Consider the following 27,149-nt stretch of genomic DNA (forward strand, 5'->3'; position numbering starts at 1 on the left):
GCCTGTTCCACCATTCAATGAGATCATGGGGGACCTGTGACCTAACTCCATATACCCACCTTAGCCCCATATCCCTTAATACCCTTGGTTCACAGAAATCTATCAATCTCAGATTTAGAATTCACAAGTGAGCTAGCATCAACTGCCGTCTGCAGAAGAGCGTTCCAAACGTCTCCCACCCTTTGCGTGTAGAAGCATTTCCTAACTTCACTCCTGCACGTCCTGGCTCTAAATGTTAGGCTACGTCCCCGCGTCCTAGTATTGAAGTCTAGGAGACCTCCAAAAATAGTTACAAATGCCCCGGCAGCCAGAAGCAATAATCCAGCCACTAACCTGTAAATCCTGCATGGTCCCTTTAAATAGCACAGGTAGGGGGTCCTCCAGACACTCTAAGACAAGTTCAGATGGTCGGGGTTAAGACTGTGCGTTGAGTTGAGCGTTAAGTCCCAAAATGGTGTCTATCACTTTAAATCAGTGTTGCACACTGATTGAAGCCATTTTCTCCCTATTTTACATGATTCCAGCATTCGTTATCTGCGCCTGCACTAAGTCCTATACCAAGATGGCGTCTGGCGCACGTCACGCAGGAAACGTGCGTGTGCATCCAAGACGCCATCTTGGATGTCGGAGAAGCGGAGTAGCGCCGAAGCAACGGGCGCTACACGGCTCAATTTAGCGCCCAAAGTACCTTAAGTACTTCAATGAGGTACATTTGCCCCTTTAATTATTGGCCCGCCGGATTTAAGTGGGGGTGGGACTTCCTGGTGACTGATGTGCGCATGCACACAAATTTGCCTGAGTCTCCTTCAAAAATGTACGGGTTCCAGCCGGGATGTCTGCCCGCTCCCAAAAACAGCGATTTTGTTTGCCCCTCCCCCCCCCCCCCCTCGCCCCCAACCTATCCGTTTTTCCCTTTTAAAATCCTGCCTATCATGTCTATCCTGCAAGCTCTCCCAAAATGTTGTTAAAGATAGAAGGAGGGGACCTACGTGACTTGTCCGGCATAATGCTTTATCCTGAAGTGTTTGTTGAACTCCATGTTCTTTTCAGTCGGACACAGCTGCAGATAAAACAAATGTGTTAAAAGCAAGAAGTTTTTAGGGACTGTCAGATGACTCAGTGGGCAACCCACCACCCAACGTGAGCTGAGCCTTCCATGGGAGGAGGTCTCAAGTTTCAGCTCCCGATCTCAGCCAGGGAATCAGTTGGGGTGCTTACATTGAAACTCAATACCCTCGGATTAAGAAATAGAAAGACCGACGATGGGTTCTTGCTCCTGATTGCTATCCCAGTGGCTGCTGCTGCAGTGCTCATCGACGGTAAGATTGAGCTTGGCTGTGATTCTTCCTACAGTAGAATATCTTTCCTCCTGCCCCACCCCCCCACCCCACCTCCCCACCCCACACCCCCACACCCCACCCCCTGGGGGTGAGGAGATGGGAGGAGTCAGGAAAGTTCAGGGGTGGCCACTTCCTGGTAGGGCGAGGGCAGACCCCCTTTATGAGACAGCCGATTCCCAGCCTTGACCCATGTCTTTTACAGGTGCTTTTTTGTTGTTGAGGCCTCTGTACTGGCCTGAGATGCTCTTGTGGGCCCCTTCTACGAGTTACCCAGATGCATCTTGCAGTAAGAGGAACCGAGGGCAGGAGTAGTCATCCCACCAGTCCCGCCTTAGCTTCTGGCCTCAGCCTGCGACGGGGAGCAACACAATAGCTATGTGTCCCCACCTCCCCACAGGAAATCCCAGGGATACGTCTAATGGGGCAGAGATCCGGTATAACTGGGCACCGCCCCATTTGGTGCCACCACAAGTCTCCTCTTGCCTTGACGTTTTGGGGCTTGTATGAGTCACTGCCTGAGAGCTGCACCAGTCCTTGTTATATATTTCCCAACCTCTTGATGTTCCCTGGTTTCTGGTTTTGCCCTACCTTTCTGCTGGTGTAGTGGGCGTGGTTGCCCAGCTTGACATTCATGGTGTCCACCAGTATGGTGTCTGTCACCTTCCCGACGTTCATACAGGCCTCATCCAGGATAGCGATGATTCCTTTGTGTGGCTGTTCGACCAGATCCACGATGATTTGATTGTTGAAGTAGTCAATCTAGGCAATGAAAAGACAGAAAGCTTTCAGCAGTCAGACACTAACCTCTCAGTCTTTGGGATACTAGTGTAGTGCCAATCCACGGAGCTAACCCAGACATGGTAGATGGGAGGAAATGCATTGGATGTACATGGACTTTAGGAAAGTCTTTGGGAGATTATTAGAGAAGATTAAGGGGTATGGAATTATGGGGAGGATAGAAAACTGGATTAGAAATGGGTTAGAAGGGAGAAAACAAAGAGTAGGAGTTAAGGGCCATTTTTCATAGTAGTTGGAAGTGGGTAAGGGTGTCCAAAGGGATCAGTTCTGGGACCACTTCTATACACTGTGCATATCAATGACTTGGATATAGGCCTAGAGGGAGTGATGTCAAAATTTGGAGATGATACCAATATAGAAGGTATAGTTAATTCTTTAGAAGACCAAAGAAAATTGCTAAGGGATATTAATAAGATGGGGAAAGGGCTAAAAAGTGGCAGATGGAATCCAATGTCAGTACATTTCTTTTATTCATTCATGGGATGTGGGCATCGCTGGCAAGGCCAGCATTTATTGCCCAACCCTAGTTGCCCTTGAGAAGGTGCTGGTGAGCTATCTTCTTGAATCGCTGCAGTCCGTGTGGTGAAGGTTCTCCCACAGTGCTGTTAGGAAGGGAGTTCCAGGATTTTGACCCAGCGACGATGAAGGAACGGCGATATATTTCCAAGTCAGGATGGTGTGTGACTTGGAGGGGAACGTGCAGGTGGTGTTGTTCCCATGCACCTGCTGCCCTTGTCCTTCTAGGTGGTAGAGGTCCCGGGTTTGGGAGGTGCTGTCGAAGAAGCCTTGGCGAGTTGCTGCACCATCCTGTGGATGGTACACACTGCAGCCACAGTGCGCCGATGGTGGAGGGAGTGAATGTTTAAAGTGGTGGATGGGGTGCCAATCAAGCGGGCTGCTTTGTCCTGGATGCTGTCGAACCTGTTGAGTGTTGTTGGAGCTGCACTTATCCAGGCAAGTGGAGAGTATTCCATCACACTCCTGACTTGTGCCTTGTAGATGGTGGAAAGGCTTTGGGGAGTCAGGAGGTGAGTCACTCACCACAGAATGCCCAGCCTCTGATCTGCTCTTGTAGCCACAGTATTTATATGGCTGGTCCAGTTAAGTTTCTGGTCAATCGTGACCTCCAGGATGTTTTTTTTTATTCGTTCACGGGATGTGGGCGTCGCTGGCGAGGCCAACATTTATTGCCCATCCCTAATTGCCCTCGAGAAGGTGGTGGTGAGCCGCCTTCTTGAACCGCTGCAGTCCGTGTGGTGACGGTTCTCCCACAGTGCTGTTAGGAAGGGAGTTCCAGGATTTTGACCCAGCGACAATGAAGGAACGGCGATATATTTCCAAGTGGTGGGGGATTTGGCAATGGTGATGTCGTTGAATATCAAGGGGAGATGGTTAGACTCTCTTTTGTTGGAGATGGTCATTGCCTGGCACTTGTCTGGCATGAATATTACTTGCCACTTATCAGCTCAAGCCTGGATGTTGTCCAGGTCTTGCTGCATGCGGGCACGGACTGCTTCGTTATCTGAGGGGTTGCAAATGGAACTGAACACTCTGCAATCATCAGTAAACATCCCCACTTCTGACGTTATGATGGCTGGAAAGTCATTGATGAAGCAGCTGAAGATAGTAGGGCCTAGGACGCTGCCCTGAGGAACTCCTGCAGTGATGTCTTGGAGCTGAGATGATTGGCGTCCAACAACCATTACCATCTTCCTTTGTGCCAGGTATGTCTCCAGCCACTGGAGAGTTTTCCCCCTGATTCCCATTGACTTCAGTTTTACTAGGGCTCCTTGGTGCCACACTCGATCAAATGCTGCCTTGATGTCAAGGGCAGTTACTCTCACCTCACCTCTGGAATTCAGTTCTTTTGTCCATGTTTGGACCAAGCCTGCAATGAGGTCTGGAGTTGAGCGGTCATGAGGGTAAGGGTAAAGTGTGAGGATAAACACCAACACAGACTGGTTGGGCCAAAATGGCTTGCTTTCACGTTGTAAATTCTATGTATAAATTTGGTTCACCCACACGCAGGTACCATTCTGTAACATCTAACTATTGTCAGCCCTAGTTTTGGTACACTCATAAGCAGGGTTTCTTTGGGAACGGCGTTGGCCCCAAGATGACGGCGATGTTGATGGAAGATCAGATTGAGGCTTGGACAGGCAGTTCTGCAGTCGTCCAGAGCGCTGTTGATGTTCGACTGGCCAGTGTGGCTCATTGATGCATCTTGGAGGGATAGGCATGCCACTGGGGAGCTGGGGGTCTTCCCACTGGACTCCGGGTTCCCCTGCAACCCAATGTAGCCTGGTCCTATCAACAAGTTCGGTGGGGGTAAGCTGCATGCATTTTCGGTTGGTTCATCTCCAGCCGTACCTCTTGTGCACATCTGCGGGTGCCTAATGTTTTAATTTTTGCCAATCAGTGCCCAGGCTGTCTGGTCTCAGCTAAGTGTGGCATTCACATAAATGGGCAAACAGAAAGAAACTAGCAGTGTAGATTATCTCAACAGTTTGGTCCTGAGACTGTTAAACAAGGTTGGTTGGTTTCAGTGTGTTGGACACCCAGCTGATCAAAAACAAAAACTGACACTGTGAGTGATGAAGACGTCTATACCTAACCTGGTCCCTCAGAAACATCTCAAAGTACATCCCTTTTGAAAGAATTTATGCACTCTCCTACAACGGTTTGTGGCAGAGAATCCCACCTTCCCACAGGCCGAGAGAATTTTTCTCTACCCATTCCTTTAATTCTTTTGGTGCAAAATGTGGGCGATGAGGCCTCCTGCTAGTTCACAGCCTTGACTGGGATTTCTCTCCCTGCCACGCCCCTGTCACTCCTGCTGGGACCACCGCTCGTATATAAATGGTGGTGGGTCACTGGGTCGCGCCACTTAACACTGTTTTCACCAAGAGGCCTTTGAAAGCGGTTGTAACAGCCCTATAGTCCCCTTAGGAAGGAGAGGGCCTCGTAGTGGCCTTTTGACTCCTGCCATACCAGCTTCGGTCTCTGCCAGAGTGCCATGCTCATCTCTTTGGGGCCTTCAAACTGCCCGACTGTCTATTATGGGATGTCACATCCAGACAATGGTAAGCTCCCTCTCGGGTCGAGAATCCTACCGGGAGACTGCCATGTAGACTGGAAACTGGGTTGGGTTTCTATACTGGAAACTGGGTTGAGGTTCTACACTTGAAACTGGGTTGGGTTTCTATACTGGAAACTGGGTTGGATTTCTGTACTGGAAACTGGGTTGAGGTTCTACACTTGAAACTGGGTTGGGGTTCTGCACTGGAAACTGGGTTGAGGTTCTACACTGGAAACTGGGTTGGGGTTCTGCACTGGAAACTGGGTTGGGGTTCTGCACTGGAAACTGGGTTGAGGTTCTACACTGGAAACTGGGTTGGGGTTCTGCACTGGAAACTGGGTTGGGGTTCTGCACTGGAAACGGGTTGGGTTTCTGCACAGGAAACTGGGTTGGGGTTCTGCCGGTGTCAGAAGTTGGGCAAAATCCTACCTTGCCACTGGTGGGGAGGGGGGGAAAGAGAGGAGAATCCCGACCAGTTTTTCCCTATTTACCCTACCATAGCCCTTCACAAACTTGAAGACCTCCACCCTTAACATTCTCAGCTCTGCGTTCTGCAGTGACTTACATGTTGCCACTCGATGCCCTCCCTCTGGTACTCTGCTTGCTCCTGCCTCAGGATCAGCTCGATGAAGAGCTGTTGAAGTTTCTCGTTGCAGTAATTTATACAGAACTGTTCAAAACTGTGGAAAGATCATACCGAACTATTAGAACTTCCGTTCATATCTTGCATTTACACAACTTTCCCTCACGGAGATCAATATTTCTCACCAGCAACATCAAGAAAGAGATGAGAAGCTTCAGAAGGGAATCTTGAAGGATCAGGTGATGAGATACGAAGACCACCTACTGCCCAATGTCCATTTCCATCCCTGTCTCAGCACATCTACAGCTAAAACCCTCATCCATACTTTTGTTACCCCCAGACTTGACTATTCCAATGCTATCCTGGCCGGTCTCCCATTTTCCACCCTCCATAAACTTGAGCTCATCCAAAACTCTGCTGCCCGTATCCTAACTCACACCAAGTCCCGTTCACCCAACACACCTGTGCTCGCTGATCTACATTGGCTCCCAGTCCCCAAACACCTCAATTTTAAAATTCTTATCCTTATGTTCAAATCCCCCCATGGCCCCGCCCCACCATTTCTCTGTAACCTCATTCAGCCCTACAACCCTCCGTGAACTCTGCGTTCCTCCACTTCTAGCTTCTTGTCCATTCCTCACATCCCTCACCCCGCCATTGGTGGCTATGCCTTCAGCTGCCTTGGCCCTGAGCTCTGGAATTCCCTCCCTAAACCTCTCTGCCTCTCCACCTCTCGCTCCTCCTTTAATACACTCCTTAAAACCTACTTCTTTGACCAAGCTTTTGGTCACCTGTCTAATGTCTCCTTCAACAACAATTATTCATTCCTGTCTGGGGCAAAAATAAAACAGGAAAGGTGGCTCAACCATAGCTTACAAAAGAAATTAGGAATAGTATTAGATCCAAAGACGAGGCATATAAAATTGCCAGAAAAAGTGGCAAGCCTGAGGATTGGGAGCAGTTCAGAATTCAACATGCACTGCAGCAACTCGCCAAGGTTTCTTCGACAGCACCTCCCAAACCCGCGACCTCTACCACCTAGAAGGACAAGAGCAGCAGGCACATGGGAACAACACCACCTGCACGTTCCCCTCCAAGTCACACACCATCCCGACTTGGAAATATATCGCCGTTCCTTCATCGTCGCTGGGTCAAAATCCTGGAACTCCCTTCCTAACAGCACTGTGGGAGAACCGTCACCACACGGACTGCAGCGGTTCAAGAAGGCGGCTCACCACCACCTTCTCGAGGACAATTAGGGATGGGCAATAAATGCTGGCCTCGCCAGCGACGCCCACATCCCGTGAACGAATAAAAAAAAAACAAAGGAGGACAAAGAGATTGATTAAGAGGGGAAAAATAGAGTATGAGAGTAAACTAGCACGGAACATAAAAACTGACTGTAAAAGTTTCTATAAATATGTCAAGAGAAAAAGATTAGTGAAGACAAATGTAGGTCCCTAACAGTCAGAAATGGGAGAAATTATAATGGGGAACAAAGAAATGGTAGAACAATTAAACACATACTTTGGTTCTGTCTTCACAAAGGAGGACACAAATAACCTCCCAGAAATGTTAGGGAACCAAGGGTCTAGTGAGAGGGAGGAACTGAAGGAAACCAGTATTAGTAAAAAAAAAGTGCTAGGGAAATTAATGGGGCTAAAGGCTGACAAATCCCCGGGGCCTGATAATCTACATCCCAGAGTACTAAAGGAAGTGGCCCTGGAAATAGTGGATGCATTGGTGATCATCTTCCAAAATTTTATAGACTCTGGAACAGATTGGAGGGTGGCAAATGTAACCCCAATATTTAAAAAAGGAGGGAGAGAAAAAACAGGGAATTACAGACCAGTTAGCCTAACATCAGTAGTGGGGAAAATGCTAGAGTCTATTATAAAAGATGTGATAACAGAACACTTGGAGGGCATTAACGGGATTGGTCAAAGTCAGCATGGGTTTATGAAAGGGAAATCATGCTTAACAAATCTACTGGAGTTTTTGGAGGAGGTAACTAGTAGAATAGATAGGGAAGAACCAGTGGATGTGGTGTATTTGGATTTTCAGAAGGCTTTTGATAAGGTCCCACACAAGAGGTTAGTGTGCAAAATTAAAGCACATGGGATTGGGGGGAATATATTGGCATGGATTGAGAATTGGTTGACAGACAGGAAACAGAGAGTAGGAACAAACGGGTCTTTTTCCAGGTGGCAGGCAGTGACTAGTGGGGTACCGCAGGGATCAGTGCTTGGGCCCCAGCTATTCACAATATATATCAATGATTTGGATGAGGGAACTAAATGTAACATTTCCAAGTTTGGAGACGACACAAAGCTGGGGTGGAATGTGAGCTGTGAGGAGGATGCAAAGAGGCTCCAATGTGATTTAGACAAGTTGGGTGAGTGGGCAAGAACATGGCAGATGCAGTATAACGTGGATAAATGTGAGGTTATCCACTTTGGTTGTAAAAACAGAAAGGCAGATTATTATCTGAATGGTGATAGATTGGGAAAAGGGGAGGTGCAACGAGACCTGGGTGTCCTTGTACACCAGTCGCTGGAAGCGAGCATTCAGGTGCAGCAAGCAGTTAGGAAGGCAAATGGTATGTTGGCCTTTATTGCAAGAGAATTTGAGTACAGGAGGAGGGATATCTTACTGCAGTTATACAGGGCCTAGGTGAGACCACATCTGGAGTATTGTGTGCAGTTTTGGTCTCCTTATCTGAGGAAGGATGTCCTTGCCATGGAGGGAGTGCAACGAAGGTTTACCAGACTGATTCCTGGGATAGCAGAACTGACGTATGAGGAGAGATTGGATCGACTAGGCCTGTATTCATTAGTGTTTAGAAGAATGAGAGATGATCTCATTGAAACATATAAAAATCTAACAGGACTAGACAGACTAGATGCAGGGAGGATGTTACCGATGGCTGGGGAGTCCAGAACCAGGGGTCACAGTCTCAGGATACGGGGTATGCCATTTAGAATCGAGATGAGGAGACATTTCTTCACTCAGAGGGTGGTGAACCTGTGGAATTCTCTACCACAGAAGGCAGTGGAGGCCAAGTCATTAGATGTATTCAAGAAGGAGATAGATATATTTCTTAATGCTAAAGGGATCAAAGGATATGGGAAAAAAGCGGGAACAGGGTACTGAGTTAGACGATCAGCCATGATCATTTTGAATGGCGGAGCAGGCCCGAAGGGCCGAATGGCCTACTCTTGCTCCTATTTTCTATGTTTCTATATTTCTTTGGCTCAGTATCAATTGTTGTCCGATTACACTCCTGTGAAGTACATTAGGACGTTTTGCTTCGTTAAGGGCGCTATATAAATGCAAGTGTTGTTGCTGTTGTTGTTCCAAAGGAAGTGGGAGGGAGTGAGGCTTAGGGAAAGAGTTTCAGAGGGCAGTGGCTTGTTGACTCTAATATTGGGGCAGAGCAAGAAGGGGCTTGGAGTATTCGAGAGTCAGGGACAGAGGGTGCGGCCTGGCGTAGATCATTGAGATAGGATCGAATGAGGCTATAAAGAGGTGGGGGGCTTAAAGTCAATATGCTGGGGAATGGGAGCTAGTGGAGAACATGTGCACGGGAACTTTATGTGAGGGGGATTTCAGCCACGGAGTTCTAGGAACATACAAACAGGAGTAGGCCATTCAGCCCCTCGAGCCGATTCTGCCATTCAATTAGATCATGGTTGATCTGTACCTGAACTCCATTTACCCACCTTTGCTCCATATCCCTTGATACACTTACCCAACAAAAGTCTATCGATCTCAGTCTTGAAAATTTCAATTGACCCAGCATCCACAGCCTTTTGGGGGAGAGAGTTCCAGATTTCCACAAACCTTTATGTTAAAAAGTGCTTCCTGATTTCTCTCCTGAAGCCCCGACTCCTATTGGTCTCTGTCATAAAGCCCTGACTTCTACTGGTCTCACTGAGTGAAAGTTCTAATTGCCAATGGTCTCTCCAACCAGTGAATTAAGTTAATTTATATTTTATTGAATTAATGGACAGAAAATGAGATACTGTGAGCCCAAAATTCCCCGACTAGCTATCCCTGCAAGTGTCCAATCATAGAATCAGCCCCAATAGGCCCTATTTTACCCCTGAAAGATTTATGAAGACTGCTGTAATGCCCATTTTCAGCATGTAATGGGTAAAGTCACCGTGCTCTGTACCTGTTGTTGTCAAAGATCTCAAATCCATAGATATCCAGCACTCCAATTACAGTGTTCTTGCCGTGAATGCGTGGGTCATAACCCTTTACCGCGATGATTTCATTGATGCGGTTCACAATCCAACAAAACAGACGCTCGTAAATGGCCTGTGAAGGGGAGAAAGGTGGAGTCAGAGCAGCACTTATTTACTTAAGAGAGGAAACACAGCTTCTTATGTTCCTTCACATCAAACGGGTTAGATACAGAATAAATCTCCCTCTACACTGTCCCATTAAACACTCCCAGGTCAGGTACAGCACAGGTTAGATACCAAGCAAAACTCCCTCTATACTGTCCCATCAAACACTTCCTGGTCAGATACCTGGCCTGTTCTCACCTTCTAACAACAGGTCTGTTCACACCTTGTGATGCCTGGTCTCTTCTCACCATGTGATACCTGGTCTGTTCTCAAACTCTGATACCAGGTCTGTTCTCACCATGTGATACCAGGTCTGTTCTCAAACTCTGATACCTGGTCTGTTCTCAAACTCTGATACCGGGTCTGTTCTCACCATGTGATACCTGGTCTGTTCTCACCTTCTGATACCAGGTCTGTTCTCACCATGTGATACCTGGTCTGTTCTCAAACTCTGATACCGGGTCTGTTCTCACCATGTGATACCTGGTCTGTTTTCACTTTCTGACAACAGGTCTGTCCTCACCATGTGATACCTGGTCCGTTCTCACCATGTGAGACCTGGTCTGTTCTCACCTTCTAACACCAGGTCTGTTCTCACCATGTGATACTTGGTCTGTTCTCACCTTCTGACACCAGGTCTGTTCTCACCATGTGATACCAGGTCTGTTCTCACCATGTGATACCAGGTCTGTTCGCACCATGTGATACCAGGTCTGTTCTCACCATGTGATACCAGGTCTGTTCTCACCATGTGATACCAGGTCTGTTCTTACCTTCTGACACCAGGCCTATTCTCACCATGTGATACCTGGTCTGTTCTCACCTTCTGACACCAGGTCTGTTCTCACCTTCTGACACCAGGTCTGTTCTCACCATGTGATACCAGGTCTGTTCTCACCATGTGATACCAGGCCTGTTCTCAGCTTGTGAGACCTGGTCTGTTCTCACCTTCTGACACCAGGTCTGTTCTCACCATGTGATACCAGGTCTGTTCTCACCATGTGATACCTGGTCTGTTCTCACCATGTGATACCTGGTCTGTTCTCACCTTCTGACACCAGGTCTGTTCTCACCATGTGATACCAGGTCTGTTCTCCCCTTGTGATACCAGATCTGTTCTCACCTTGTGATGCCTGGTCTGTTCTCACCTTCTGATGCCTGGTCTGTTCTCACCATGTGATACCAGGTCTGTTTTCATACCTGGTCTGCTCTCACCATGATACCTGGTCCTTTCTCACTATGTGACACGTGGTCTGTTCTCACCTTCTGATACCTGGTCTGCTCTCACCTTCTGAATCCTGGTCTGTTCTCACCATGTGAGACCTGGTCTGTTCTCACCTTCTGATACCAGGTCTGTTCTCACCTTGTGATACCTGGTCTGCTCTCACCATGTGATACCTGGTCTGCTCTCACCATGTTACACCTGGTCTGTTCTCACCATGTGAGACCTGGTCTGTTCTCAAACCTGGGCTGCTCTCACCATGTGATACCTGGTCTGTTCTCACCATGTAACACCTGGTCTGCTCTCACCATGTTACGCCTGGTTTGTTCTCACCTTGTTACACCTGGTCTGCTCTCACCATGTGATAGCTGTCACAGACCATGTGATAGTCTGTCCATATTATTTTCTCAATCCACAATGAATAATGTGAGCTTCTCCTGCCTGTCCACCTCCCTTACACTCAATTGACACCAAGGAAATTTACAGGATGCGCCAGCTCAGCCCCTTCTCTCAATTAGATATAGTGTGGACATTCCTGTGGGGACAAGCCTGGTCTCTGTGAAGCATCTCTCTGTAATGGCACAGCTGAGAACTGTGCAAGGCTTCAGGCACCTCCATGGTACACAGTAGGGTGTTCCAGCATTTAGGCAGAAGAGAATTCTTTATAACTGTTTAGCTCCTTAAAAGGGATCCTGATGGTGAGACATTTCCTGTAGCCCTTTTATTTGAATGTTTAAAAAGAAAGAAAGATTTGCCTTTCACGATCTCAGGTGTCCCAAAGCGCTTTACAGCCAATGAAGTACTTTTGAAGTGTAGTCACTGTTGAAATGTAGGAAGCACAGTAGCCAATTTGCACACAGCAACGAAATAAATGCCCAGATACTCTGTTTAATGATGTTTGTTGAGGGATAAATATTCCCCAGGATACCAGAGAGAACTCCCCTGCTCTTCTTTGAAATAGTGCCATGGGATCTTTTACATCGACCTGAGAGGGCAGATGAGGCCTCGGTTTGTCGTCTCATTCGAAAGACAGCACCTCCAACAGTGCAGCACTCCCTCAGTATGGCACTGGCGTGTCAGCCTAGAAATTGTGCTCAAGTCTCTGGAGTGGGACTTGAACCCACTACCACTGAACCACTTTAACTTGTAGTGGGTGTGGCGTAGGTAAGGGCTCCAACAACATCGAAATGAAAGAATCCCTCTGTCTCGCCAGGGAATTCCTTTACCTTAGCAAAGGCATCTCTGCCGTACGTAGCTTCCTGGGCAGTGTGGCCCTTTTCAATCACTTCCCCCCCTCCTGTAGCTACGGTGCGATGGAGAAGGGTCTTCCGCACAGCGTCTGGCTGCGTCATGGTGATCTCTGCAATCTGTGAGATCAGGTAGCCATTGCTAATTGAGGCAGCGTCTCTCTCTGTGATAAAAATTAGGTTCCCCTGTGGAAAAAAACACACTCAGGAATCAACAAAGCCAGCGAGTACACAATAGGGAACTATGGGATATGTTCTTTTTGTATATTAGCAATGTGTGCACACAGCGGAATCATGGGATATACCAATCTTACACATGAACTGTGGGTACACACAGAGGAATCATGGGATATGCCAAATATATATGAATTGTGGGTACACACAGGATATTGCTGCAGGAGTTCCTCGGCCCAACCAAGGCAGTGTCCTAGGCCCAACCATCTTCAGCTGCTTCATCAATGACCTTCCTTCCATTATAAGGTCAGAAATGGGGATGTTTGCTGATGATTGCACAGTGTTCAGTTCCATTCACAACCACCCAAATAATGAAGCAGTCCGTGCATGCAGCAAGACCTGGACAACATCTAGGCTTGGGCTGATAATTGGCAAGTAACATTCGCGCCAGACAATTGCCAGGCAATGACCATCTCCAACAAGAGAAAGTCTAACCACCTCCCCTTGACATTCAACGGCATTACCATCGCAGAATTTTTTTTTATTCGTTCATGGGATGTGGGCGTCGCTGGCGAGGCCAGCATTTATTGCCCATCCCTAATTGACCTTGAGAAGGTGGTGGTGAGCCGCCTTCTTGAACCACTACAGTCCGTGTGGTGAAGGTTCTCCCACAGTGCTGTTAGGAAGGGAGTTCCAGGATTTTGACCCAGTGACGATGAAGGAACGGCGATATATTTCCAAGTCAGGATGGTGTGTGACTTGGAGGGGAACGTGCAGGTGGTGTTGTTCCCATGTACCTACTGCCCTTGTCCTTCTAGGTGGTAGAAGTCGTGGGTTTGGGAGTTGCTGTCGAAGAAGCCTTGGCGAGTTGCTGCAGTGCATCCTGTGGATGGTACACACTGCAGCCACGGTGCGCCGGTGGTGAAGGGAGTGAATGATTAGGGCGGTGGATGGGGTGCCAATTAAGTGGGCTGCTTTGTCCTGGATGCTGTCAAGCTTCTTGAGTGTTGTTGGAGCTGCACTCATCCAGGCAAGTGGAGAGTATTCCATCACACTCCTGACTTGTGTCTTGTGGATGGTGGAAAGGCTTTAGGGAGTCAGGAGGTGAGTCACTCGCCGCAGAATGCCCAGCCTCTGATCTGCTCTTGTAGCCACAGTATTTATGTGGTTGGTCCAGTTAAGTTTCTGGTCAATCGTGACCTCCAGGATGTGGTGGGGGATTTGGCAATAGTGATGTCGTTGAATGTCAAGGGAAGATGGTTAAACTCTCTCTTGTTGGAGATTCCCCACCATCAACACCCTGGGGGTCACCATTGATCAGAAACTTAACTGAACCAGCCACATAAATACTGCGGCTACGAGAGCAGGTCAGAGGCTGCGTAATCTGCGGCGAGTGACTCACCTCCTGACTCCCCAAAGCTTTCCACCATCTACAAGGCACAAGTCAGGAGTGTGTTGGAATACTCTCCACTTGCCTGGATGAGCGCAGCTCCAACAACACTCAAGAAGCTTGACAGCATCCAGGACAAAGCAGCCCGCTTGATTGGTACCCCATCCACCACCCTAAACATTCACTCCCTTCACCACCGGCGCACCGTGGCTGCAGTGTGTACCATCCACAGGATGCACTGCAGCAACTCGCCAAGGCTTCTTCGACATCACCTCCCAAACCCGTGACCTCTACCACCTAGAAGGACAAGGGCAGTAGGCACATGGGAACAACACCACCTGTACGTTCCCCTCCAAATCACACACCATCCCGACTTGGAAATATATCGCCATTCCTTCATCGTCGCTGGGTCAAAATCCTGGAACTCCCCACCTAACAGCACTGTGGGAGAACCTTCACCACACTGACTGCAGCGGTTCAAGAAGGCGGCTCACCACCACCTTCTCAAGGGCAAATAGAGATGGGCAATAAATGCTGGACTTGCCAGCGGCGCCCACATCCCATGAACGAATAAAAAAAAACAGAGGAGTCATGGGATATACCACATATATATGAACTGTGGGTACACACAGAGGAATCATGGGATATGCCAGTCTTACACATGAATCATGGGTAACATAGAGAAATCATGGGATATGCCATATATACATGAACTGTGGGTACACACTGAGGAATCATGGGATGCACTAATCATATCCATGAACAGCATGTGTATACTGAGGAATAATGGGATTGGTTGTTCAAACACTCACATAGCATGTCAGAAACAAGAAGTCATGGGCTTTGCCATTTGTACCCATGAACACTAAGTACACACTGAGGAATTCTGGGATACACTAGCCATACCCATGAACAATGCATACTCATTGAGGAATCATGAGGTAGGTTGCTTATTCTCTCAAACAGCATTCAGCTGGCATGGATCATGTCATTTGTATCACAAAAAGCAGATACACACTGTGGAACAGTGGGTTACTCCATATACCTGCAAGTAATTGATGCAGCATAACCAACAGATGAAACTATATACTATACACTGACCACAGAATGAAATATTGCTCAGTACAGTGAGAATATCATAATTAATAATCATCCAGTCTGAAAAAGCTCATCTTCTCGTGAGGAAGAGAGTGTCCAGTCAGTATACAACTGGGAGGCAATCTCAGCACTGAACTCGTTCCTTGTGCAACTTCATCTCAGAAAGGACGCACAGGGAAAGGATATGGTGTCATGACGTGAAGGAAGCCTTTAAGACCATTTCTCCTTCAGCTGTCACACCCCAACTTTTTTTTATTATTCATTCTCCGGATGCAGGAGTCACTGGCAAGGTCAGCATTTATTACCCATCCCTAGTTGTCCTGAAAAGGAGGTGATGGACCTTCTTCTTGAACTGCAGCAGTTTGATACAACTGAGTGTCTTGCCAGGCCACTTCAGAGAGGAGTTAAGAGTCAACCACGCTGATGGGGTCTGGAGTCACATATAGGCCAGACCGGAGAAGGACAGCAAGTTTCCTTCCCTAAAGGACATTAGTGAACCAGTTGGGTTTTTACAACAATCCAACAGCTTCATGGACAAATTTACTGATACCAACTTTTTATTTCCAGACTTTTTAAAAACTGAATTCAAATTCTCAAATTGCTACAGTGAGATTTGAATTCATGTTCTCTGGATTATTAGTCCAGGTTTCTGGATTACTAGTCCAGTAGCATCATCACTACACTACCATACCCCTAACTGCTCAGTAGTTGTGCAAGTCTCAAACCCATAAATGTAATACAATAATGTTTGCAACATGCGGGAGCCTGGACAATGAGTACCAATAGGCTATTCAACCACTGAGGGCAGCACTGCCAAGGCTGTTCCTTGATGCCCACACATACAATTTCCAGAAGCAGCTTTCATATTATCAACATCAAACGAGTCATTTTAAAAGCAAACATTTTAGCCATGAAATTACGTGAAATCCCAGTTTTCCATTGTAACTTGATGGGAAACCACAGGTACCCCACATAACCCCGTCCAAAAAACCAACGACAGGAGACTGGGAGACCCCTACGGAATTTCAGGGCCTTTATTTTTAATTATATTGTTATTAATTATTTTGTTAATTATATTTATAAGGCAAGGTTCACAATTAATATGTCTTTAAAATGATGAAGAGGTTCAATAAGGTAGTTGCAGAGAAACTATTTCCTCTGGTGAGGAAATCTAGAACAAATGGGGACAATCGTAAAATTAGAGCTAGGCCATTTAGGAGTGAAATCAGGAACTTATTCCCCCAAAAGGCTGTGGATGCTGGATCAATTGAAATTTTCAAGACTGAGATCGATAGATTTTTGTTAGATAAGGGTCATAAGAACATAAGAAATAGGAGCAAGAGTAGACCATACGGCCCCTAGAGCCTGCTGCGCCATTCAATCAGATCATGGCTGATCTTCAACCTCAACTCCACTTTCCTGCCCAATCTACATATCCCTTGATTCCCCTAGAGTCCAGAAATCTCTCTATCTCAGCCTTGAATATATTCAACAACTCAGCATCCACAGCCCCCGGGGATTGTTTTGCTTCTATTTATAAAGCCAAGGATCCCGTATGCCTTTTATACAGCTTCCTCAACTTGTCCTGCCACCTTCAAAGACTTGTGTACGTACACCCTCAGGTCTCTGTTCCCTTTAAAATTGTACCACTTGTCCCTTTAAAGCTGTCTCAAAGGATATGGAGCTAAGGCTGGTAAATAGAGTTGAGGTACAGATTAGCCATGTTCTAATTGAATGGCGGAAACGGCCCAAGGGGCTGAATCACCTGCTCCTGTTCCTGTGTTCTTATGTAAAACGATCATTAATCAAAATTTATCCTCACCAAATGTAAGATGGTGGCCAAGATTTTGTAGATGGTGTCAATTTCCTTGTCACTGAACCCGATGACTTTCATTGCATTCATTACAACCTTGAAATTCGCCTTGTCGTTGATCACAGACTGGAAATGGATCGAAGTGCATGTGAAGAAAAGAAATTGGCAGAGTTAGCACCGAGCTACGTGGCAATTGATCGCGTAGAAGGTGAAAGGTACAGGCTATCAGTAACTTACCAGCTGAGACAGAGTAAGGGGATTCGCTACCTCAATCCTGAGAGGATTGATCTTACAATGGACACTGAAAATCCACCGTTTTTCACACAAAGGATAATGGAAATGTGAAATTCTCTCCCCCAAGAGGGTCTGAGAGGGCGTGGGATTGTAATTAAGGCCAAGACAATGTTGAAAGTGTAGTGGTTATGTTACTGGACTAGTAATCCAGAGGTCTGGACTAATAATCCTAGAAACACGAGTTCAAATTCCACCATGGTACCTTGACAATTTGAACTCATTTTATTAAAAATAAATCTGGAAATAAAAAAGCTGGTATCAGTAAAAGTGACCGTGAATCTGTTGGATTGTTGTAAAAACCCAACTGGTTCATTAAAGTTCTTTAGGGAAGGAAACCTGCCATCCTTTCCCAGTCTGGTCCATATGTGATTCCAGTACCACATCAACATGGTTGAATGACAAGTCCGAGGGGCTGAATGGCCTACTCCTGTTCCTAATATTCATGTGTTCCCTTATCTTGGTACTCCCGTAGGGTAAGGAGCGGGCGTCACCAGAGTCCACACTACTGCAATTCAGCCAGCGGGGCGAGCATGTGGAAATTCAAGGCCTCTATCTCTTATACCTTCAATAATTTCTTTCATCAAGAAGCTATCCAATTCCCTCTTGAATTTTCTGATGATCTCTGGCCTCCATTGCCTTCCTGCACAGTGCTGTCCCCATGCTCATCACCTTCTGTGTAAATTAGTTAATTCTAAACTGTCTGTTCACCTTCCCAGTTCTGAGCTTGAGTCAATGTGATTCTGGCAAGCTTTATTATTAGGTTCAGTTCCTCTGGACTCCAGTCAAATGTTGTGTCAGCCTTGGCTCAGTGGTAGCACTCTTATCAGTCTCTTGTTCAAGCCCCACTCCAGAGACTTCAGTACATAATCTGGGCTGACAATGAGGGAGTGCTGTATTGTCGGAGGTGCCGTCTTTCAGTTGGTACCATCTGAAGAAGCGTAAAGGAGGTGTCCTGATCAACATTTATCCTTCAACCAATATCACTAAAAACAGATTATCTGGTCATTTATCTCATTGCAGTTTGTGGGACCTTGTGTGCTCTAATTGGGCGCTGTGCTTCCCTAAATTACAAGAGTGACTGCACTTCAAAGGTATTTCATTGGCTGTGAAGTTCTTTGGGCCATCCTGAGGGTGTGAAAGGCGCTAGTTTTTTCTTTAAATTTCAATAAGGTCCCATCCAGGCCTCCCTTTCTTCAATTTAAACATTACTTGCTTCTCCAGTCTCTCTGCAGTGCTCAGGTGCCTAATACTCAATTGGAATCAATCTGTCAAATTGACCTTGCCCCTCTGCACCTCCTCAGGAGAGGAGAGTCATCACACAAACTCTCTGAGCTAACAGATCTCAGATTGCATGAGTAGAGTTCAGGATAATCCTCAAACATCTCTGATGATGGGAGGCCCAGGTGTTTCAACACCAACACGTAGAGAGTAGTGGGTCTGTATCTGACCCTTCACACCATTGTGTTCAGCCACAAGGAGAGGCTGAGGCAGGGACCCTTGCATCTTTTAAAGAGAAATTGAGAAATGTGAAGCATAGGTAAATACAGGAGAGAGTGAAGCAGTGGCATTAGATTCAAATTCCTCGAGCAAAAAACGGGCACAGACACAATGGGCTTCCCTCTGTGCTGTAAATTTCTTTGCTTCGATGGTTTTATTAGCATATAAGAACAGTCAAGGCCAAGAAAAGACTATTTAGCCCATCAAAGTTCATCCCTCTTGTACCCTAACTCTCCCATTATTGCCTCTTCTTCTAACTCATTCTTTCCCAGGCAGTTAAAATTGTGAAACTCTTTACCTCCCTCAGTATTCCTTCCTCTTATTGTTTGGATTGTCACCCAAATAATCACCTTCTCTCTTTGGTAGGATTCAACATCATGGGCCTTGGGCCTTGGGCTTACTTAGTAATAAAAAAGAAAAGGACTAGGGTGGTGCTGAGCAGAGTCTGGGCAGCACGGATTGAAGATAGATCGCAATTCTCTGAATTGTCCTCGCGGCTAGTGAGGCTCCACATTGGCAACAGTACCTCACAAAATTACCCTCGTTATGTAGCCAAAGGCGGCAGCCATTTTGCACAAGGCAAAATCACACAAAGAGCAATGAGATAAACAGCCACTTAATCTGTTTGTTTTTTTTTAAATGATATTGGTTGAGGGAGAAATGTTGGCCTGGGCACCATGACGGAGATCTTCTTGGGTGAGGTACTGGTGGGTTGCAGAACCAGACCCCATACTTTTGGGAGAAGAAGGAAGAATGGATGAGATAACTGCGATCATAGTAATAGGTGACAAAGTTTAGATGAAGCGGGGATAACTTTCAATTTCGCCGCTTTTTGGAAACCTGGCAGAGCAGATTGCCCACCCAGGTGTTGAAATCAATGGGTAAAAAAACAGGTGGGTTTCTAACAGCTGATCGCTGATACTTGCAGTTATTTCCAGACTATTGTCTCTCATCCCTACAATCATCAGCAGTAAACTGTTGGCAGTTCACCCACCATCTACTCAAGCACAACCAAATTAGGAAAGGAATAAAAACATTGTTTTTTTTTTCTGTGACCACATCCTTTCTAACAACAGAAGTTGCACGCAACAGCAGTTCTGGGCTGGTACTGGGTTTTGCCTCCTCAGATATCTCCTCATCTCCATCATGGACTAGCCTTTTTCCTGGACTGTGGTTTCCTTCTGTTGATGCGTTCCATTGCTGATTTCAGTTCAGGCATCTGCGCTGCTGAAGTCCTATTCTTTTTGGTCACATGTGTGTCTGACACATGTGACCAAAACTCATCACCATACTTCAGTGTCTAAACCAGACTCCTGAGAGATGCACATGAAGTAGAGTTTCTGTTTGCACTCTGTCCCCATAGTGACACATGGACATTCTCTCCCCACAGTGACAAAAATACACACTATTTCCACATAGGCATGCATACACACAGTCTCCCCACAGAAAAATATGCACTCTCTCCCTGTAGTGACACATGCACAATCTCTCTCTGTAGTGCCACATTCGCACACTCTCCTCATAGTGACACATCCACATACTCTCCCCATAGGGACACAGGCATACACTCTCTACCCCCGCAGTGATGTATTGTCCATATAGGGACAAACGCCAATTATCTAAGACAATTTAGGCACAGATTGGCAATATCCAAGGTTTAGGGACCCACCAGCTGTGGAAAATGTTAGTGCTTGCTGGTTATCTGACTAAAACTATACAGCTTACCAGCAGAGAGCACTAATATAATTGCTGTTTATTGTACCAGCTAGGATCACCCTACTCATTATCCAGAGCCAAATGGGTCTCCAGTGGTAGGTTCCATCAATGAGGCAGAATTCAAGGTCAATCAGCATCAGTGCCCTGGACTACTGCGGACCTACCTCACTTAGTGAGTCGGCCAGAGTCAACTTGGTTTCAATGACCAAGAATGTCATCTTGGAGCCAACATGACCCCCAAGGAGGCCCTGCTTCAAGTTGGTCAGCAGGGTCAAGTAAATATCCAACTAGTGTATCAAGTGCCAGCTATAATATGACATTAGATCTATTTTGGTTAGCACCACATGCTAGTCGGAAAGTTACTTTCAATCCAAAAAGAGTTCACCCCAAGTGTACTTACATTGGTAGTAGCTCCATCTCTAATGAATGCGTATTCTGCAGCATCTCTCTGCAGGTGCAGGGACTGCAACAGCTCATCAGAACCACCCAGGATCAGCTGAAAACGGCAACAAAGGGCAGAGGATTTATGCAAATGTTTCTGGTCCAGTATGCATGATTAACGAGTACACATGATTACTTTTTTACAGAATGAATGTTTTTAGCACAGTTTCTGAAGCTCTTTTAAGTTGGGGAGACCCCATGAATTGCATTGAAGTCTCCTGACATTTATATAACACAATTCCACACAAACCATTCCCCCTACCCTCCATACCTTATGGAAATTCAGAAACTTGACACCACAAATTTCACTCTATGAAGTATGCCCAGCTCCAATCTTTAAAAAATATTGTTCTTGAAATGTGGACAACACTGGCAGGGCTACATTTATCACCTGTCCTCAGGTGACCTGACAACTGGATGGCTTGTTGGGCCACGTCTGAAGCCATTAAGAGTCAACCACATAGCGTGAAACTGGAGTCACATATAGGCCATACCAGGTAGGGTTGGCAAATTCCCTTCCCTGACGGACACTTGAGAACTGGTTGGGTTTTTTCGACAATCCAGCAGCTTTTAAGGTCATTTTTCTCATCTCAACCCACAATTTACCAGATTTAATTAATTCAATGGCAGCAGTTGCTCTGGTTGGATTTGAACTCACGACCTACTTGTGAGAATTGGAACTGAATCCAAGATTAGAAGGGTAATTTTCAGACTAGGTGCTCCTGGCGTGGAGCTTTGCCCCCCTGGAGCACACATTAGAAATTACAGCATTTGCCGCACATAATTTTCCAGCCATTTAAAATAGGAGCAGGAAGTCAGAAAATTATCTCTCAGAGCATTGAAGCTGAATTGTGGATCAGATTTTCGGTATCAGATATTTGAGATTCAATTTTTGAAATTGTACTCTGGGCTCCTAAATGGCTCAATGCAGAATCAATATCCATCCAGCAAACTGGCAAAACCTGACCAATGACTTCAAAATAAAGCTTGACCTCAATATAGACCTAAGGACATGGGAAGACAAGTGTTTGGAATTTCCGCAAGGTCTCTAATGATGTCTTGCAGTAACATCAGCGGGAGATCAGCGGAAACCCTGGAGAAAAGGCATAAACTAGCAACCAACTAGGGGATGGATATAGAGGAGCAAATTTGCAGGGAAATTACAGAGAGGTGCGAGAATTATAGAGTAGTAAAAATGGGGGACTTCAATTATCCTCATACAGACTGGGATAGTAATAGTGTAAAGGGCAGAGAGGGGGAAGAATTTCTGAAGTGTGTTCAGGAGAATTTCCTTGATCAGTATGTTTCCAGCCCAACGAGGAAGGAGGCATTGCTGGATCTGGTTCTGGGGAATGAGGTGGGTCAAGTGGAGCAACTGCCAGTAGGGGAACATTTAGGGAACAGTGATCATAGTATCATGAGGTTCAGATTAGCTATGGAAAAGGACAAGGAGCAATTTGGAGTAAAAATACTTAATTGGAGGAGGGCTCATTTCAATGGGTTGAGAACGGATCTGGCCCGGGTAAATTGGAATCAAAGATTGGCAGGCAAAACTGTAATCGAACAATGGGCGGCCTTTAAAGAGGAGATGGTTCGGGTATAGTCTAGATACATTCCCATGAGGGGGAAAGGAAGGGCAACCAAAGCCAGAGCTCCCTGGATGATGAAAGAGATAGAGAGTAAGATGAAGCAGAAAAAGGGGCATATGACAGCTGTCAGGTTGATAATACAAGTGAAAACCAGGCTGAATATAAAAAGTTCAGAGGGGAATTTAGAAAGGAAATAAGAGAGGCAAACAGAGAGTATGAGAATATACTGGCGACTAACATAAAAGAGAACCCAAAAGACTTCTATAGGAATATAAATAGTAAATGGGTAAGAAGAGAAGGGGTGAGGCCGATTAGGGACCATGAAGGAGATCTACTCATGGAGGCAGAGGGCATGGCTGAGGTACTAAATGAGTACTTTGCATCTGTCTTTACCAAGGAAAAAGATGCTGCCAAAGTCACAGTAAAAGAAGAGGCAGTTGAGATACTGGATGGGCTAAAAATTGATAGACTAGAAAGGCTGGCTGTATATAAAGTAGATAAGTCACCAGGTCCGGATGGGATGCATCCGAGGTTGCTGAGAGAAGTAAAGGTGGAAATTGCGGAGGTCTTGGCCATAATCTTCCAATCATCCTTAGATCCGGAGGTGATGCCAGAGGATTGGAGAATTGCAAATGTTGCACCCTTGTTCAAAAAAGGGTGCAAGAATAAATCCGGCAACTTGAGGCCAGTCAGTTTAAACTCGGTGGTGCGTATGCTTTCAGAAATGATAATCTGGGACAAAATTAACAGTCACTTGGATGAGTGTGGATTAATTAAGGAAAGCCAGTACAGATTTGATAAAGGAAAATTGAGTTTAACTAACTTAATTGAGCTTTTGATGAAGTAACACGGAGGGTTGATGAGGACAATATGGTTGATATTGTGTATATGGACTTCCAAAATGTGTTTGATAAAGTTTTTTTTTTATTTGTTCATGGGATGTGGGCGTCGCTGGCGAGGCCAGCATTTAATGCCCATCCCTAATTGCCCTTGAGAAGGTGGTGGTGAGCCGCCTTCTTGAACCGCTGCAGTCTGTGTGGTGAAGCTTCTCCCACAGTGGTGTTGGGAAGAGAGTTCCAGGATTTTGACCCAGTGACGATGAAGGAACGGTGATATATTTCCAAGTCAGGATGGTGTGTGTCTTGGAGGGGAACATGCAGGTGGTGGTGTTCCCATGTGCCTGCTGCCCTTGTCCTTCTAGGTGGTAGAGGTCGCGGGTTTGGGAGGTGCTGTCGAAGGAGCCTTGGTGAGTTGCTGCAGTGCATCCTGTGGATGGTACACACTGCAGCCACAGTGCGCCAGTGGTGAAGGGAGTGAATGTTTAGGGTGGTGGATGGGGTGCCAATCAAGTGGGCTGCTTTGTCCTGGATGGTGTTGAGCTTTTTGAGTGTTGTTGGAGCTGCACTCATCCAGGCAAGTGGAGAGTATTCCATCACACTCCTGACATGTGCCTTGTAGATGGTGGAAAGGCTTTGGGGAGTCAGCAGATGAGTCACTCGCCACAGAATACCCAGCCTCTGACCTGCTCTTGTAGCCACAGTATTTATGTGGCTGGTCCAAATAAGTTTCTGGTCAATGGTGACCCCCAGGATGTTGATGGTGGGGTATTCGGCGATGATAATGCCGTTGAATGTTAAGGGGAGGTGGTTAGACTCTCTCTTGTTGGAGATGGTCATTGCCTGGCACTCGTCTGACGCGAATGTTACTTGCCACTTAACAGCCCAAGCCTGGATGTTGTCCAGGTCTTGCTGCATGCGAGCATGCACACTGTGCAATCATCAGCGAACATCCCCACTTCTGACCTTATGATGGAGGGAAGGTCATTGACGAAGCAGCTAAAGATGGTTGGGCCTAGGACACTGCCTGACGAACTCCTGCAGCAATGTCCTTGGGCTGAGATGATTGGCCTCCAACAACCACTACCATCTTCCTTTGTGCTAGGTATGACTCCAGCCACTGGAGAGTTTTCCCCCTGATTCCCATTGACTTCAATTTTACTAGGGCTCCTTGGTGCCACACTCGGTCAAATGCTGCCTTGATGTCAAGGGCAGTCACTCTCACCTCACCTCTGGAATTCAGCTCTTTTGTCCATGTTTGGACCAAGGCTGTAATGAGGTCTGGAGCCGAGTGGTCCTGATGCAACCCAAACTGAGCATCGGTGAGCAGGTTATTGGTGAGTGAGTGCCGCTTGATAGCACTGTTGACGACACCTTCCATCACTTTGCTGATGATTGAGAGTAGACTGATGGGGCGGTAATTGGCCAGATTGGATTTGTCCTGCTTTTTGTGGACAGGGCAAATTTGGCTAGAGGTGCAGCTAGTTCTGGAGCACAAGTCTTCAGCGCTACAGCCGGGATGTTGTCGGGGCCCATAGCCTTTGCTGGATCCAGTGCACTCAGCCGTTTCTTGATATCACGTGGAGTGAATCGAATTGGCTGAAGACTGGCTTCTGTAATGGTGGGGATATCGGGAGGAGGCCGAGATGGATCATCCACTCGGCACTTCTGGCTGAAGATGGTTGCAAATGCTTCAGCCTTGCCTTTTGCACTCACGTGCTGGACTCCGCCATCATTGAGGATGGGGATGTTTACAGAGCCTCCTCCTCCCATTAGTTGTTTAATTGTCCACCACCATTCACGACTGGATGTGGCAGGACTGCAGAGCTTTGATCTGACCCGTTGGTTATGGAATCGCTTAGCTCTGTCTATAGTATGTTGCTTCCGCTGTTTAGCATGCATGTAGTCCTATGTTATAGCTTCACCAGGTTGGCACCTCATTTTTAGGTACGCCTGGTGGCTGCTCCTGGCATGCTCTTCTACACTCCTCATTGAACCAGGGATGATCCCCTGGCTTGTTGGTAATGGTAGAGTGAGGAATATGCCAGGCCATGAGGTTACAGATTGTGCTGGAATACAATTCTGCTGCTGCTAATGGCCCACAGCGCCTCATGGATGCCCAGTTTTGAGCTGCTAGATCTGTTCTGAATCTATCCCATTTAGCTTGTCAGCAAAGTTGAAGCCCATGGAATAAAAGGGGCAGCGGCAGCATGGATACAAAATTGGCTAAGAGACAGGAAATAGAGAGTAGTGGTGAGCAGTTGTTTTTCAGACTGGAGGAAGGTATTCAGTGGTGTTCCCCAGGGGTCAGTACTAGGACCACTGCTTTTCTTGTTATATATAATGACTTGGACTTGGGTGTACAGGGCATAATTTCAAACTTTGCAGATGGCACAAAACTTGGAAGGGTGGTGAACAGTGAGGCGGATAGTGCTGCACTGCAAGAGGACATAGACAGGCTGGTGGAATGGGCGGACACGTGGCAGATGAAATTTAACACAAAGAAGTGCGAAGTGATACATTTTGGTAGGAAACCATCAATGTTCCATCAATTTCATATCCCAGCTCCCTACTGAGAGTACAGGAGCGTGGAATCAGCCCGCTTGTGTACAGTTATTGACAACCCACCTTCATCATTTATAACTGAGGAGATCATTTAGCACCTCTCTCACACTCCTGAGCAGGATACAGAAAGAAGCTTGCTGTCTGATTGGCCATTCCACCTTCAACCATAGCCTCCAACTGCACACTCCTTCACAACTAACCTTGTCTCTCTCTCTCTCACTCTTATATATTGGTCCTACTATAGTCAGTGCTCCTTCGAACTTTCCTTCCTTCTTCCTCTTAAACTCTCCCTGCTCCTTTCTGCATCCTCATTCAATCCGATGACCACACACATCCCAGCAGGATTCACTGGGTTGGGGGTGGGTGGGTGATATGTTGACATAAAGAGTAATAAGCCTGAGGATTGGGAGGATTTTAGAAATCAGCAAAGGATGACCAAGAAATTGATGAAGAGGGAGAAAATTGAATATGAGAGTAAACTAGCAAGAAATATAAAAACAGATTGTAAGAGCTTCTACAAGCATGTAAAAAGGAAGAGATTAGCGAAAGTAAACGTGGGTCCCCTAGAGGCAGAGACAGGAGAAACTATAATGGGGAATAAGGAAATGACAGAGACGTTAAACAAATATTTTGTATCTGTCTTCATAGTAGAAGACAGCAAAAACATAGTGGGGAACCAAGGGTCTAATGAGAATGAGGAACTTAAAGTAATTAAGATTAGTAAAACAAAAGTACTGGAGGAATTAATGGGACTAAAAGCCAACAAATCCCCTGGACCTGATGGCCTACATCCTGGGGTTTTAGAATTCCCTAGGTTCTAGAACATTCCCCGTGGATTAGAAGGTAGCAAGTGTAACCCAGCTATTCAAGAAAGGAGGAAGAGAGAAAACAGGGAACTATAGGCCAGTTAGCCTGACATCAATAGTAGGGAAAATGCTAGAATCTATTATCAAGGACGTAGTAACAGGGCACTTAGAAAATCATAATATGATTAGGCAGAGTCAACACGGTTTTATGAAAGTGAAATCGTGTTTGACAAATCTATTAGAGGATGTAAATATCAGGGTAGATAAGAGGGGACCAGTGGATGTAGTATATTTGAATTTTCAAAA

At 46.3% G+C, this 27,149-nt stretch overlaps 1 protein-coding gene across 1 annotated transcript in view; it reads right to left on the reverse strand.

Annotated features, from left to right (window-relative positions):
• The window catches only part of LOC137312059 (unconventional myosin-Id-like), a 154,980-nt gene that overhangs the window by 88,350 nt on the left and 39,481 nt on the right, over positions 1-27,149 (reverse strand). The window contains exons 6-12 of the mRNA XM_067978832.1: positions 21,007-21,102; positions 17,109-17,225; positions 12,604-12,810; positions 9,978-10,123; positions 5,783-5,897; positions 1,929-2,099; positions 990-1,060 (exon numbers count right to left, since the gene is read on the reverse strand). Of these exons, the coding sequence (XP_067834933.1) occupies positions 990-1,060; positions 1,929-2,099; positions 5,783-5,897; positions 9,978-10,123; positions 12,604-12,810; positions 17,109-17,225; positions 21,007-21,102 (923 nt within the window). The remainder of the gene's footprint in view (positions 1-989; positions 1,061-1,928; positions 2,100-5,782; positions 5,898-9,977; positions 10,124-12,603; positions 12,811-17,108; positions 17,226-21,006; positions 21,103-27,149) is intronic.

Source organism: Heptranchias perlo, chromosome 3 (assembly GCF_035084215.1).
Source record: "Heptranchias perlo isolate sHepPer1 chromosome 3, sHepPer1.hap1, whole genome shotgun sequence".
NCBI classification, from domain to species: Eukaryota; Metazoa; Chordata; class Chondrichthyes; order Hexanchiformes; family Hexanchidae; genus Heptranchias; species Heptranchias perlo.